The sequence below is a fragment of the Betta splendens genome, chromosome 8, assembly GCF_900634795.4.
Source record: "Betta splendens chromosome 8, fBetSpl5.4, whole genome shotgun sequence".
Lineage (NCBI taxonomy): Eukaryota > Metazoa > Chordata > Actinopteri > Anabantiformes > Osphronemidae > Betta > Betta splendens.
Genome location: NC_040888.2, coordinates 8,822,245 through 8,834,701, shown reverse-complemented (window position 1 = coordinate 8,834,701; position 12,457 = coordinate 8,822,245). Strand labels below are relative to the sequence as shown.

Genomic DNA, 12,457 nt, shown 5'->3' with positions numbered 1-12,457 from the left:
TAAACAACAAAGCCAGCTTTAATGGGCCACTTAAAGGAGCTCTCACACAATCCACACGCACGTAGCAGTGAAACACATGTGAGGTTATTGTTTGACCCTCGTGTTGTGGTGCTAACTCGCGATCCGGCGTTTCCGGCCCCACATGCACCGCTTGTCCTGAGCTGCACCACAGAACCGCAAGTGTCAAAGCACTATATATGTGGAACTAACGTTAAAAAATAATCAACAGAACTAACAACAATTATTATATTACTCATTTATGTCTTTGTCTGTAGATTTATTATAGCAATATTTTCCCTTCATACATTTTACATACACTTTACATCTATATTCACTATAGGTTGTGACATTATTGACAGCAGTACCACGTCCCTGGTGACTTAACTCTAGCAACTATTTCAGTTGTGATGGCTGGTGAGCCACTTAAGAGCGTGGCTGGCTCCACCCTGGGGACCAAAACACCAAACTGTCCAGAAATGATGAAAAGCAAAACCTCAGGAATGTCACATCATCATGGAGGACGACGCCAGCGAGGTGTGAACCGGAGCATTAGCGCGTGGCCGCACACGCAGACCCGCCGCTCCCTGGTTTGTGCTCAAAGAGTCCTCCGTGATCCCTACACGGCTCGGCCTGGACGAGCTTCTCTTTGCCATGCACTTAAAATGAAAACGGCGATCCTCCTCTTTGCGTCTGAGATGGAGGCGAAATGGAGTGAGCATGAAGAAATTAAAGCTTCATGCCAAAGAACATGCCAAGGAGTCTCTAGAAATTAAAAAAAAGGCAAATATGTGGCTTTAAACGCCAACGTGAGGTAAAGCCTGTACCCACAGAGCTAGAGAACATGATGGAGCGGCATGTAACTAGCAGTGCCCAGAGAGACACAGATGGACAAGTGACTGACCCATTTACTGAGTGCACTCCTATGCACCAAGACCTGCCAGACGCTCCTACCCAGCTGTTCCCCTTCAGTTCCACTTTAGAGAAAAACAGAGAGACCGGAACCTTGTGACTCAGGTGAAAGATTAAAAATAAACATTTCTCATTTTGTTTAGAAATGGGTATGTGGTCTCTCTTCCTTTTCTCTTGCAGCTTGGGCCTAAACTTGTGTCTCACTTCTAACGCGACGACTCTTCCTCACTACCATCATCTCTTGAAGCCTTTTCACGACTTCCTCCATCTCCTGTTCGCTCATGGCCTGCTGCTTCTCTTCTCCGCCCTTCTGCTTCCCCATCGCGGCGCCGCTCTCTGCGTCTCTCTCTGGGTTGGATTCTCTGTGGGCACAGGCTGCGGGTCAGCAGGACCCCACAGGGTCTTCGCCGGGCTTGTCTTTCTCTGGGTTGGCGTCCAGAGGCTCTGTTGCCTTCTGCTGCTGGTTCGGGAACTGAAACGGAGACTGGGGCAGTGGCGGCGGTTGAGGATAAGCCGGCGGTTTCAAAACAGTGTGAACCAGGGGGAGAGTCGATAGCTGGGGCAGGGCATGGAGGTAAGCCTGAGATGTGATGTGGGAGTGGGGATGAGTTTGGGAGTGGTGCAGAGGCGGCAGCTGCGGGTAGGGCTTGGCCTGAGGCTGCTGCTGTATCTGGACCTGCGCTGGCGGTTGCTGTGGATGGGGATGAGGATGGTGCTGGAGCTGGGGGGACGCCGCGCCGTTTTTACTGAGGCCACAGGACTGAGCTGCACAGTGGATTTGACGCAGAGTGTCCAGCGCTTCGTTCTTCGCATGCTTCAGCAGGTCTGCCTGGCCCTGATAGAGAGAGAGAGAGAGAGAGAGAGAGAGAGAGAGAGAGAGAGAGAGAGAGAGAGAGAGAGAGAGAGAGAGAGAGAGAGAGAGAGAGAGAGAGAGAGAGAGAGAGAGAGAGAAAGCAACAGAAAGAGAGACACCTTTACTCAGGGGTGTTTAATGTAGTTTCTTTAAACTCAAGAACGTTCACCTTGGCAATGCAGTAATCAATAAAATCCAGTAGGGGGCAGTATAAAGCAACAAACAAAGCTCTTTGGTTGCTTGCCAGCTCTTCGACCTGCTCCTCTCCCGATGAACAGTGCTGTCATATGGTGGTATTATTATGCTTCATGTCTAGTCTTTATCTGAGCACCCAGAGATGAATCCCTGCCATATGCTGAGGAAGAGGTCAGGGCTGGCATCTTGCTTTATAGCACTGTGAAGTCAAGCTGGGCCACGGCCATGCCTGCCTGCCTCCTTAAGCTAGTTGTCTCTGCCATGTGGGAAGGTACCTGTGTGTGTGTGTGTGGATTATATTATTAGAGACGGCAAAACAAAACAAACAAATGCGACTACACCCTCCTGCATGCCACTTTAAATGCAGACTACTGACTCTTCCCCTCCGTACATCACCATTTCTCCAACATCTGCTCGCATGCAAGCTGAAAGCAGCTGCTCCTTCAGCTGTGAATCTGCATATTTTCCCCCTCCCCTCCCCTCCCTCCATCTGAACGGACTCCGTTTGACCCGCCGCGACAGCTCGCCGGGGCCAGCAGCCCTGCGAGAAGGTACACGGTGACCTGTTCTGCACCAGAGTGAGGTGTCACCGATGAAAAGGGCGAAAGTTCCCGGAGCCACGCGGCAAGCGCATATTGCAGGAGGAGCAAAGGTGCAGCCCCGGTGTTCTCCTCCCAGGTGATGGTAATGTAGGGGGTAAAAAGCCAGTTTACCTTAGCCACTGCAGCACGCAAGTCAGAAGCTTAAATAGATTTTAGAATGAAAAAAAAAGACATTACGTAAGTCATGACTCACTAGGCATAAAATAAGACAGGGTGAAGCTTGTTATACTGTACCAGTGCATTTACTCCTACTGCTGACCCAATAAGGGCAGCCACCAAATCCCCCCAACCTTATTAAGGTCTGTCTTAAAATCGACACCTTGTCCATTATCATTCCATCCATTTCTTCAATACAAACTGCCCAGACCTTTGCCTTTAAGTATGTAAACAACCAACTGGGTAGATGATAGGGGCCCCTAGACATGAAATTTCCCTAGAACAAGAACAACAGTAGCTTCCTATCTGAGCCAATCAAACAGCGGCTGATTACAATGACCAGTTACCACAGTGAGTGTGACAGCGACGAAAGCCTGATTTTTGAGTAATTGTTCTTAAAAACACACTGGACATTTATTTTAAAGCCTCTTTTTCAATCGTTATGGTTTTGCCTTCCTCTTGACAGGAAAATACAAATGACAGAGCGGCACAGCATGACAAAAGGGCAAAAACCCTTATTCACTGTGACAGCCCTGATCTGACTGTAACTGTGAAAGCAATGGCGCAGAGGGACTTGGAGAGACCGAGAATTAGAGGCAGAGAGAGGACAAGACTTGTTCTCTAATTTCTTTTCAGCTCCCCATCGTCTCCCAGCAAGCGCTTCCCAGCCTGCTGAGAGTCTGGAGAGGCTGACAGGTGAAATAAGCAGGCATGGCTGCCAACTCTGGCAAACAGACACCAGGGTCTCACCAAATGTTCAGAATGAGATAAACATTGGAGGAGGGAGGGGAGGACACATGGACAAAGCTTCAGGAGCGATGCGTACAGGGGGAACGAGGAAAGACGGGGATTAGGTTCGGCTGTCCATCTGTTAAGCTACTTAACCACACACGTTACCCAATTTTAAAGCGAACGTAAAGTTTACTTAAGGTAAATTAATGCTGCAATGGCATTAGTGCACAAAAGGAAAACATGGATTCAAATGTGCTGAATAATGCTACTGTTAAAAAATATTATTACTATCAACAAGTGGGACATTTGCATTTTCTGGTATCCCACTCTGGAACATCAAATAAAATATCTCCGATCTAATTGTTATTGAGAGTAACTGCGAGCTGCATCCCCGATCTTTGCCACTTTTAAGTGCTCCAATCTGATAAGGCCGACATGAAAAGGCAATAAGGAATCAAGCTATCAAGCATCTACCCAACATGACACTCCAGCAAAAAGCTCAGCCAGGGGAGCGTCTCCACTCAATACTAAATGATTTCAGAGTGATGAGATGAGATAAAAATATCCTGCCTGCTCTGTCCTTACTTAGCCAAAATGGCCCACTGTGCCGAGAACGCACTTAGCAGCGTGCGCTGTATCGGTGCTGCTAGCAGTGTTCATTGTATCAACGAGAGGAGGGAATCAGCAACCTTATCTCCCGTGACGCGGGGCAGGTCGAGGCAGGAAAGCGTTTCGCTGAGCATCGTCTTCAGGACGCGTCCGAAGGGGCCAGCGTCTCCTTATGGGAAATTAAAGAGGGGCGATGTGCAACTACGAGCAAGTGTGAACAATCCTATCATGTCCCATCAACGTAGTTACACGAGCAACTAAATAAAACACTACTTAGACTCAACAGAAATTAATTAAGAGATTTAGGGATTAGAGCGGAAGCAAATACAATTAGCCTAAAGAGCTTTCTTAAGACACCGTGGAGTTGAGTTCAACAGCAGTGTATGGGTGTATTTGCTGATTCAGATGGTTACCATCGCTTACATCTCTAATCTTACATGTTAAATGAAACAAGGGTATTAGTGGTGGGTCAAATACTGGGCTGTACAGTATGTGGTGTCTCAGTCCACCTCACCTTGAGCACGGTGATGTTCCAAGCGTAGCTCTCCATGGCCTTCTGAAGCTTACGGCCCTTCAAACCCTCCTTGGCTCCAATACGATGCAGGTCCTCATGAAAGTCCAGCCCTGGGCACACACAGACAGACACTGTGAATAAAATACACAGCACTAGTTTCCATCTTCTTTTAAGGAAATATGTTACCATGTATTAGAACTGTTCTAATTGCAAACACAGACAAATCAACAAAAAAGTCACCCCTACGTTTTATTTCCTTGGTCTCATTTTTACAACAAAGACAAACTTGCAGTACAACCTCACTAGCCTTTTTGCTGCATTACTAATAGGGGTGAAATTGGCAAAATGTAATGTAGCCAAACCACTAATTAGGCTATCAGCAGGCCTGCCTTCAATAAACCCAGCCAGACCATCACTAATCCTCTGGACTTAAAGACCAAAATCCTCTAAACTCTGTACATTTCTAATTACTTTTCTGATCCTGACCACTGACCTCATTGATTAAGTGTTAAGACACTGAACGAACTATAATGTACCATCAACATCATGAAGCAATTTACTGTATACTGCAGTCCATTTCATTATTTCCTGCATCTTGTTTGAGCACAAGTAGAATATACTCAGCTTTAACAGATACTTGAATGCTTAATTAAACTTGTGAATCTGAAAATCAATTATTAATAATCAAAATTAAAGGTACTTTTAATTTATGTTTAATCCATGGCTCCCTGTCTCCTGAAACTAGTGGGCAAATGCCATTTAAACTAAATTTAGCATGAATGAGATATTCTTCTGTACTTCACTAATGTAATCTATGATATTACACCATTTAAAAATACCATTTTTTTTGGCCAAATTGTTGCATTAAAGGATGCTAATAAGGGATGATGAATGTACAGAGAGACTAAAGTCTGCTTGAAGTCTTTAATAAGCACCAAAGCAGCACCTTTTATTGAAAGGACGTCGTTACAAGGGAGACAAAAGCAGAATAAAAATGGAAAATAAACTACATCAGGGTGGTTGATGGAAAGGAATAGTGAACTTCCAGTCAGACCAGGGTTTCATATATGGTAAATAGAGGAGCTCTAGATGCTGATGAGAAAAGAAAACAATAACATGAATCCAGGAAAGGGCAAAGTTAAAGAGAGGCTGATCCTCTGGCTTTTCATGAATCCACATAGAGTGGCCTGATATTTACAGCATGAAGGTAGATCTAGTGTTTGTACTGTTTATGAGAACCCTGAATGGATTGTTTGGTAGCAACTCATCCAATGTAGCTGTTGGCAACTAATAAAAAAATCATCTTTTGGACTTTTTAAATAAAATATGATCATTTTCTCTGCCAGCTTCAGCAGATATACATTAAATCAAGTCTGAAAGAACACGCCAGGTGAAACCATCCCAATTTAAGAAACAGAAACAAAGAATAATGCAGAGGTGGAGAGGAAACTGTGCTCTGTCCCTGCACAAACAGATTAGATATGCATGCAGGGACATACGCTGGTGTACAATCCAGTACAATCTGAGTATACGCACAGACACAAACACTCTGCGGCAGCATCTGGAGGTGCCAGTGGGTGCATCCCAGCTGTCTATCTGGTCCCCCATTAGCAGGATATGTGATGGCGAGCCACCAATACTGCCCGGGGGGGATCATCCAGCACCTCTCCATCCTCATCAACACATCAGCCTCACTGCCCAAATTAAACTGATTAGCTGCAAGAATGACTAGGCGTAAGCTGGACACAGGAAGGATGGCGGAACTCAAGGAGGGGCTGCTGGCTAATAAGAATAATAGCAGCCCACACGATCCACTGCTGCCTCTGCTGTAGGAGTGATAAACCTGCCAGCACGCCAGTCATTTCACGTTACTCAGAAGTGAAACAAAGGCAAATGGGAAGGGAAGAGGTCAGATTCAGCTGATGGGCAGCTTGTGATTATAGCTTTGTCACAACAGCATTGGGCTGACGAGCACGGCACACTTTTAATGGCTAGGGCAAAAATGTCAGCTTCAATTAAATGCCTGAAAGTACCCTCGGATGCAAAGCCCACAGACTCTGTCTGCACCAAAATTACACATTTGGCTTCAGATCGATCACAGCACCAACCCTTCAATTCCAATTGAGATCCACAGTTGCGCGCCACGTTTTGCCTCCACCCGATGCAGCATTTTTTTAGTTTTTGGAGAACCATGAGATCAACCAAAGGTTCTTTACTGTGTCTTTGATTCAGCTCTGTTGTAGAATTTGGGCCTGGAGACATGTAAATCTATTTAGCCCTGTATTAGATACAATGGCTTTAATTAACAGATTACAACAGCTCACCTTCTACCTCGACTCTCCACTTGTCAAATATTAAAATCAAGGTCATTTAGAGTAGCTGCACAATAATAGGTACATTACATTCATAGGTTCTGTAGTCACGCAGCAGTTTAATAAAAGTTACGTAACTCAACGGATCCCATTTTCATAATTAGATCAACATTAATTTAATAATAGTGCCACACTTGTATTCATTTTTCCAATTTTTACTGAACCGCACGCTTATACACATACAATTAGAACCACTATTAGAAAAGAACATTTGCGAGGAAAAGCATCAGCAGAAATGAAGAACAGGGAGCTGGGAGCAGATGGAGAGGGACAGAGAGCATGCTGGGTAGAGGAGCAGGACAGAAGTGGCAGCATTAATATTGGAAAGTAATTAGTTTAATAATGCAGGGGAGAGAGTTTAGACCTCAGAATGTTATGGTATGGAAGCAATGCTAAAAATACTGACTTCCCTATGAACACGTGCTCTTCTGCAAACACAAACACAAAATTATAATTGCTTATGATACACAGTAGTCGGTATTAATCATGTTTCCATGTGCTAGTGTATACGAGAAGAGAAAATCTTAATAAAAGACTCATTCTATATTGCAGTGTAACCTAATTTAGTCATTTAAAGTTTACGATTGTTACTTCCTGTAAAAGGAAGTCTGCCTTGTTGATCATTCACTGATTCCCACGATTTCACATCATTGAATTTGAAAATGTGTGACTGAGCTGCAGAGTGATGGCATTAGCATCCGATGTGCAGCTCCAAACAGTGTGCGTGGCCAGAAATGTATGAGGCTAAAGCTCAGATTCACTGATTCCGTGCCTTTGAAGACGATTCCAGCTCTGGGCTGGGAAATCTCTGAACTGGGGGACAGCTCTGGGATCCAAGCCCCAGCAGTCGACCTACATCCTTGGGCAACTATGCAACCGCAACAGGGGTGGGCTGGTCGTCCTGGGAGGCGCGAGGCATATGTCCACGCGTGTGACACCAGGGAGTAACTGGGGCTGATCAGCTTCAGGATATTAGCTTATCACGTGCCAGTGAGTGAGTCCCAGTCAACAAACACACTACAAATGTCTCCCATGTTTACATCTGTTATTTGAAGCATGATCCAAGTCTCATGCAGAAAGCCACACAGCTCCGCGTCGGGTTCCGCGGGCAATAACAACAAGCGAACGGCGACGGCGTTTTGAACTGTGTGCATGTGAAGAGATCTTTCCTGCGTGGAATAAAAGCAAATTAAATAAGGAGCAATTTATCTAAGGAGGGAAGAAAAGGAAAGATTCAAAGCCATTTCTCTCTAATTAATGGTCAATTTTCCTCTCTCCTGCAAGACTGGGCCTCTTACACACAGTGGCCGCTATTAAAACCCCTTTACTGACGAAGTGCTTCTTTGAATCATCCCTGTCTCTATCCTACCATCTCTCCTCTCACTCTAGTCTTCATCGAGCCATGTCATTTCTCTCCTCCTCTCAAGGATGTTTATGTTCTCCGTCCCATTCTCCTGCAGACCCTTTGTCAGTGTGGCTGGCTGATTGTTTTCACCTGCCCACTCACATGATAACTACTTGGCGCTGACTCACTGATGACGGCCTATTCTATTGACAGCAGCCACTATTGTTGAAGTTGCTGTTGATGGAGATGCTGTAGGAGTAGTGTCACTGTGCTCGTTCTGTCAGGCAGGAGGACACGAGGGAATATTCTGCAGATGCACGTTCTTGCAGTGCCTTTCATTAAAAACAGAAAGACTGAAAACATACATTTCCTCAACTCAAATTATGCAGCTTTGTGATTTAAAACCTCCTTTTTGCTAATGAACTAAAGAAACATGTTTGTGAAGTAGATGAAGTGAGTCATCTTTGTCTGCGCTGCACCAATCTTCTTCATCCTGTTTTCATGGTACAGATTGTTTTCAATTCAGGAAATAAGAAAGTCGACATCTAAGAAAGAAAAACATGATGCGTGAAAAAGGTAGACAAGAGCAAAACACTGCTCCGACAAACCTGCGCGTTGTGCTTGTGTGAGCTTGGAGTGGACCATGTCCGCCGACTCAATCAGGGTTCTTGTGGTTTGGATCATCTACAAGACAAAGGAATCATGGGGGGTCACCTCAGTAATTAAGGACAGCACGTTTTATTTATGTTTAAAGCTAAAGGAGCTTCCAGAGTTCATATCTAGGTTGCTGTGTTTACAGACACACTAACAAGTTAGCCTTAACCCAATAAAAGCAACATAGCTGTCATGTAAATGTCTTGATACGATTACTTTAATTGAGGAAAGATCATAATCAGAGGAAGCAGATTCTTTCCAATTAATTGGGCCACAGAGTGAACACAGGGCAGAGTCCATTACCTTTCCCTGTACATTATTGTACAGAAGCTGAAAAGCAACAGACGTACAGTAGCATGAGAAATGTGTCTGGTCTATTCATCTGAATAAAACATTAAAATAAATTAACAAATTGTCATCTATAGTTGATCCTTCATATCTGATGCACAACTGGGTACCGGTAACGCATGTTTCAGATTTTTTTTAATCTTTTTCTTTGGACATGCATCAAAGGAGCGTTTGATATCTTGAGGAAAATGAAAAATGCACAGAACCCCGTGTGATGCATTTCTGATCTGACAAACACATTTCCAAGAATCCCCCCTTGAGAATAAACATGACTGCTGCGAGATGAATGCGTAGGTGACAATTGCAGCAGTGGTGGAACTAAGACGACCAGGAGATATTTCCAACAGCAACAGTGCAGAGAGCACTGACAACATAGTCACTGCTGCCGATTAATGATGTTTGACACATGTATTAGTGCACATGGCTTATATAGAAATATATAATTATAAAGTAGGTAAACAGTTTTTGTTTAAACATTATTGATATTTAATATAGTCTTACAGTATTAATAAAAGGCCTCACATGCATAGTAAAGCTACATGCGTTTACATGAACACAGTAGGTGTTCAGACTGTGCTGATGTTCAGCTCAGGGTCATCGCACTCTGGCTGTAATCCACATGGGGGTGACTGAGAACAGGCTCTGCACACTGAGACGCTACAACAAATGGCCTGATGTTGACAGCCACGCTCCCATGAAGTCACAAGAGCTTACACACACAGACACACACTGGGCCCTCTGTTGTTGACCGAGGAGTGCACTAACAGTGAAGTCACTGGGGAACGAACGGACGCAGACCAAGGCCTCAACACAAGGCAAGTCCTTACTTTCACTTGTCTCTAAAGCTGTAAAGTTTTCATGTGGTAAAATCTAAGGGGGAATTTTTCCAGAATTATTCTGAAATGCGACATTCCTTTTTTTTTTTTTTTACTCTCCCCCGCGAAACTTTCTCCCCGCGCACCGGAGCGTGAGAGCCGCTCTGACAACGTCAGGAAGCGCGCAGACTCATAAAAGCCAAAGCAGCTTCTATTTGTAGCGGCTCTAGCGTCACTCCTGATGTCAGAGCACACCTGTAGGAGTCAGGAGACGCCGCGGACCCACCGTGACCCCGTTTCTCAAGCGCCGATTGAGCCCCAGAGCAGGGAGGAGGCGGAGCCTGATGGGCAACTAGGAGCCTTCTGATTGGCTCCTTCAGGAGAGGAAGCATTGAATGTACAAATGGAAGACGAATAGAAGACGATGAATGACTGGATGACAAGTCAACAAAGTGTTCGAAGGCCACAATTAGACATTTTGTAAAACACATTCAATGCTGTAACCGCTTCAATCAAAGGGAATCGGCAAACTGATGATTCAGCGTTCCTCAAGCAGAGCAGCAGAGGACCTGAAGTGCACGCGGGGCATTTACCATGTCGTACGCGTTGAGCACTTTGCGCAGCAGCTCGGGTACAGGACCCTGGCCCTCCATGGTGGGGTAGGTCTCGCTCAGGTCCACCGTCACCCGCAGCGACCGCTCGCTGTTCATCAGCCAGGTGGACACCGTCAGGATGCATTGCTTCATGTTGGCCGCAGGGGTCAGGCCGCACAGCTCCTTGAAGGACACCATGGCATTCTGAGGCGAAAGGGACCAAGATTAGTACAGAACTGAAATGTTTTTAGGAACTAATGATTTTGATATTCACTCCCCACAGACCAGAAACTGGATAAGATACTTGAGCAGCAAGTGTTTGGCCGGAGGACAGTAAAATTGTCACACTCCCATAGTGTTAGTCCGCTGCTCATTCAGTAACCGGGAGGATCTGGTGCCAAACTTCTGACCACATCCTGGAGGCGCTAAATACATTCAGTCACTCACGCCTCCTTTTTCTTTACTTCTGCTTCCCTGCAGCTGCAGCCTCCTGGGACCGCGCTGGGCTCAGTTTGCCTTTAGTATTCTCTTTTAAACCTTGTCCTTACTTCAAACAGAAACCTGTTCATTTTGGAACTAAAGCAAAACACAATTTAGCTTTCTGTGTATTGTCTGGCCAGATGGAAGTCATTGCTGTTCTATAATAAACTTGTTAACAGCCCCATGATCCATTACTATTAGAAACTCTTCACGTTGGGGTACAAAGACCCAACAGCTGCAGCAACTAGGCAACGTCCTCTTAGGGTTTTTCATTTGGCAGGATGGGAACTGACGCAAAATGAGGCCCCGTCGTGTTTTTTTTAATCACATCACAGTTTGGATAAATGACAGCGGAGGAGCCGGGGAAGAAGGTGGGAGGAGAGAAGAACTGAGAAACGGTGAGCGCTGACGAGCACTTGAAAACCGATACGGACACAACACGCAGGTGAAGCCGACGCTGCGTTCCACGGCCTGCAGGAAAATGACCCGCAGCAATAGGATGCGCTCAGCCACAGTTAACACCTCTTGGGCCACTGAGCACAGCCACACGAAAGCACAGTGATGGAATCCAGACAGCTTTAAGCCTCCGGTGGGATCATGGGAACTATTAAAGTGGCTGCGTGTGTTTATGCCTCAGTGTGGTCTGAGATGAGGTTATTAGCCCTGCTTATGCCTTGTTTAATCTCACACGTGTCCATAGGGCTGCGTGAGTAACTGCTTTTGAATAATTGAGCAGTAAAAGCCGGTTTCAAGCCTCAGTGTTACAAGCCCAATGAAAGTCTCCTGTTTTTAATTACTCCCCTCCCCCACGTTGCTCCCTCGTCCAACATTCCCCCAGTGGGAGCTCAGTGTCCAGTTACAACACTGCTTTTGTGCCTGTTTGCCCCGTTCTCCCCTTTTCCCGCTGCTATCTGTCGCCGACTCCCTCTCTCCGGCCTTTTCTGGTCCCGGGAAACGAGCGGTGACGAACACCTTTATATTATAAACGACCTCCTCATTCAGGATTTTTATTTTTGCCCAGATTCACATATGAAACGTGGCGTTGTATCGGGTCAGTGATCATGGTTCGATGTTTAAACACAACGCTCTGTCTGCCATTATTCCAAGTGGACCAGCTGGTGGCTTTGCTGTTTAAACACCAAAGGAAACAGACTGTGTCCGTTCCAGTGTTGTTACTGTAAGTGTGTGTGCACTAGTTACCTAGTTTCTTTGCTTGGGTCACATGACATGACATCTGCAATTTTAGCGAGTGTGGGTTCACCAATTATTTCTTCTTAATG

The 12,457-nt window shown here is 45.4% G+C and overlaps 1 protein-coding gene across 1 annotated transcript in view; it reads right to left on the bottom strand.

The window, feature by feature from the left end:
• Positions 1–12,457, bottom strand: part of plcl5 (phospholipase C like 5) — a 37,257-nt gene continuing 24,800 nt past the window's right edge. Inside the window, exons 3-6 of the mRNA XM_029158351.3 lie at positions 10,698–10,901; positions 8,896–8,971; positions 4,571–4,680; positions 1–1,744 (exon numbers count right to left, since the gene is read on the bottom strand). Coding sequence (XP_029014184.1) covers positions 1,292–1,744; positions 4,571–4,680; positions 8,896–8,971; positions 10,698–10,901 — 843 coding nt within the window. The 3' untranslated portion in view covers positions 1–1,291. The remainder of the gene's footprint in view (positions 1,745–4,570; positions 4,681–8,895; positions 8,972–10,697; positions 10,902–12,457) is intronic.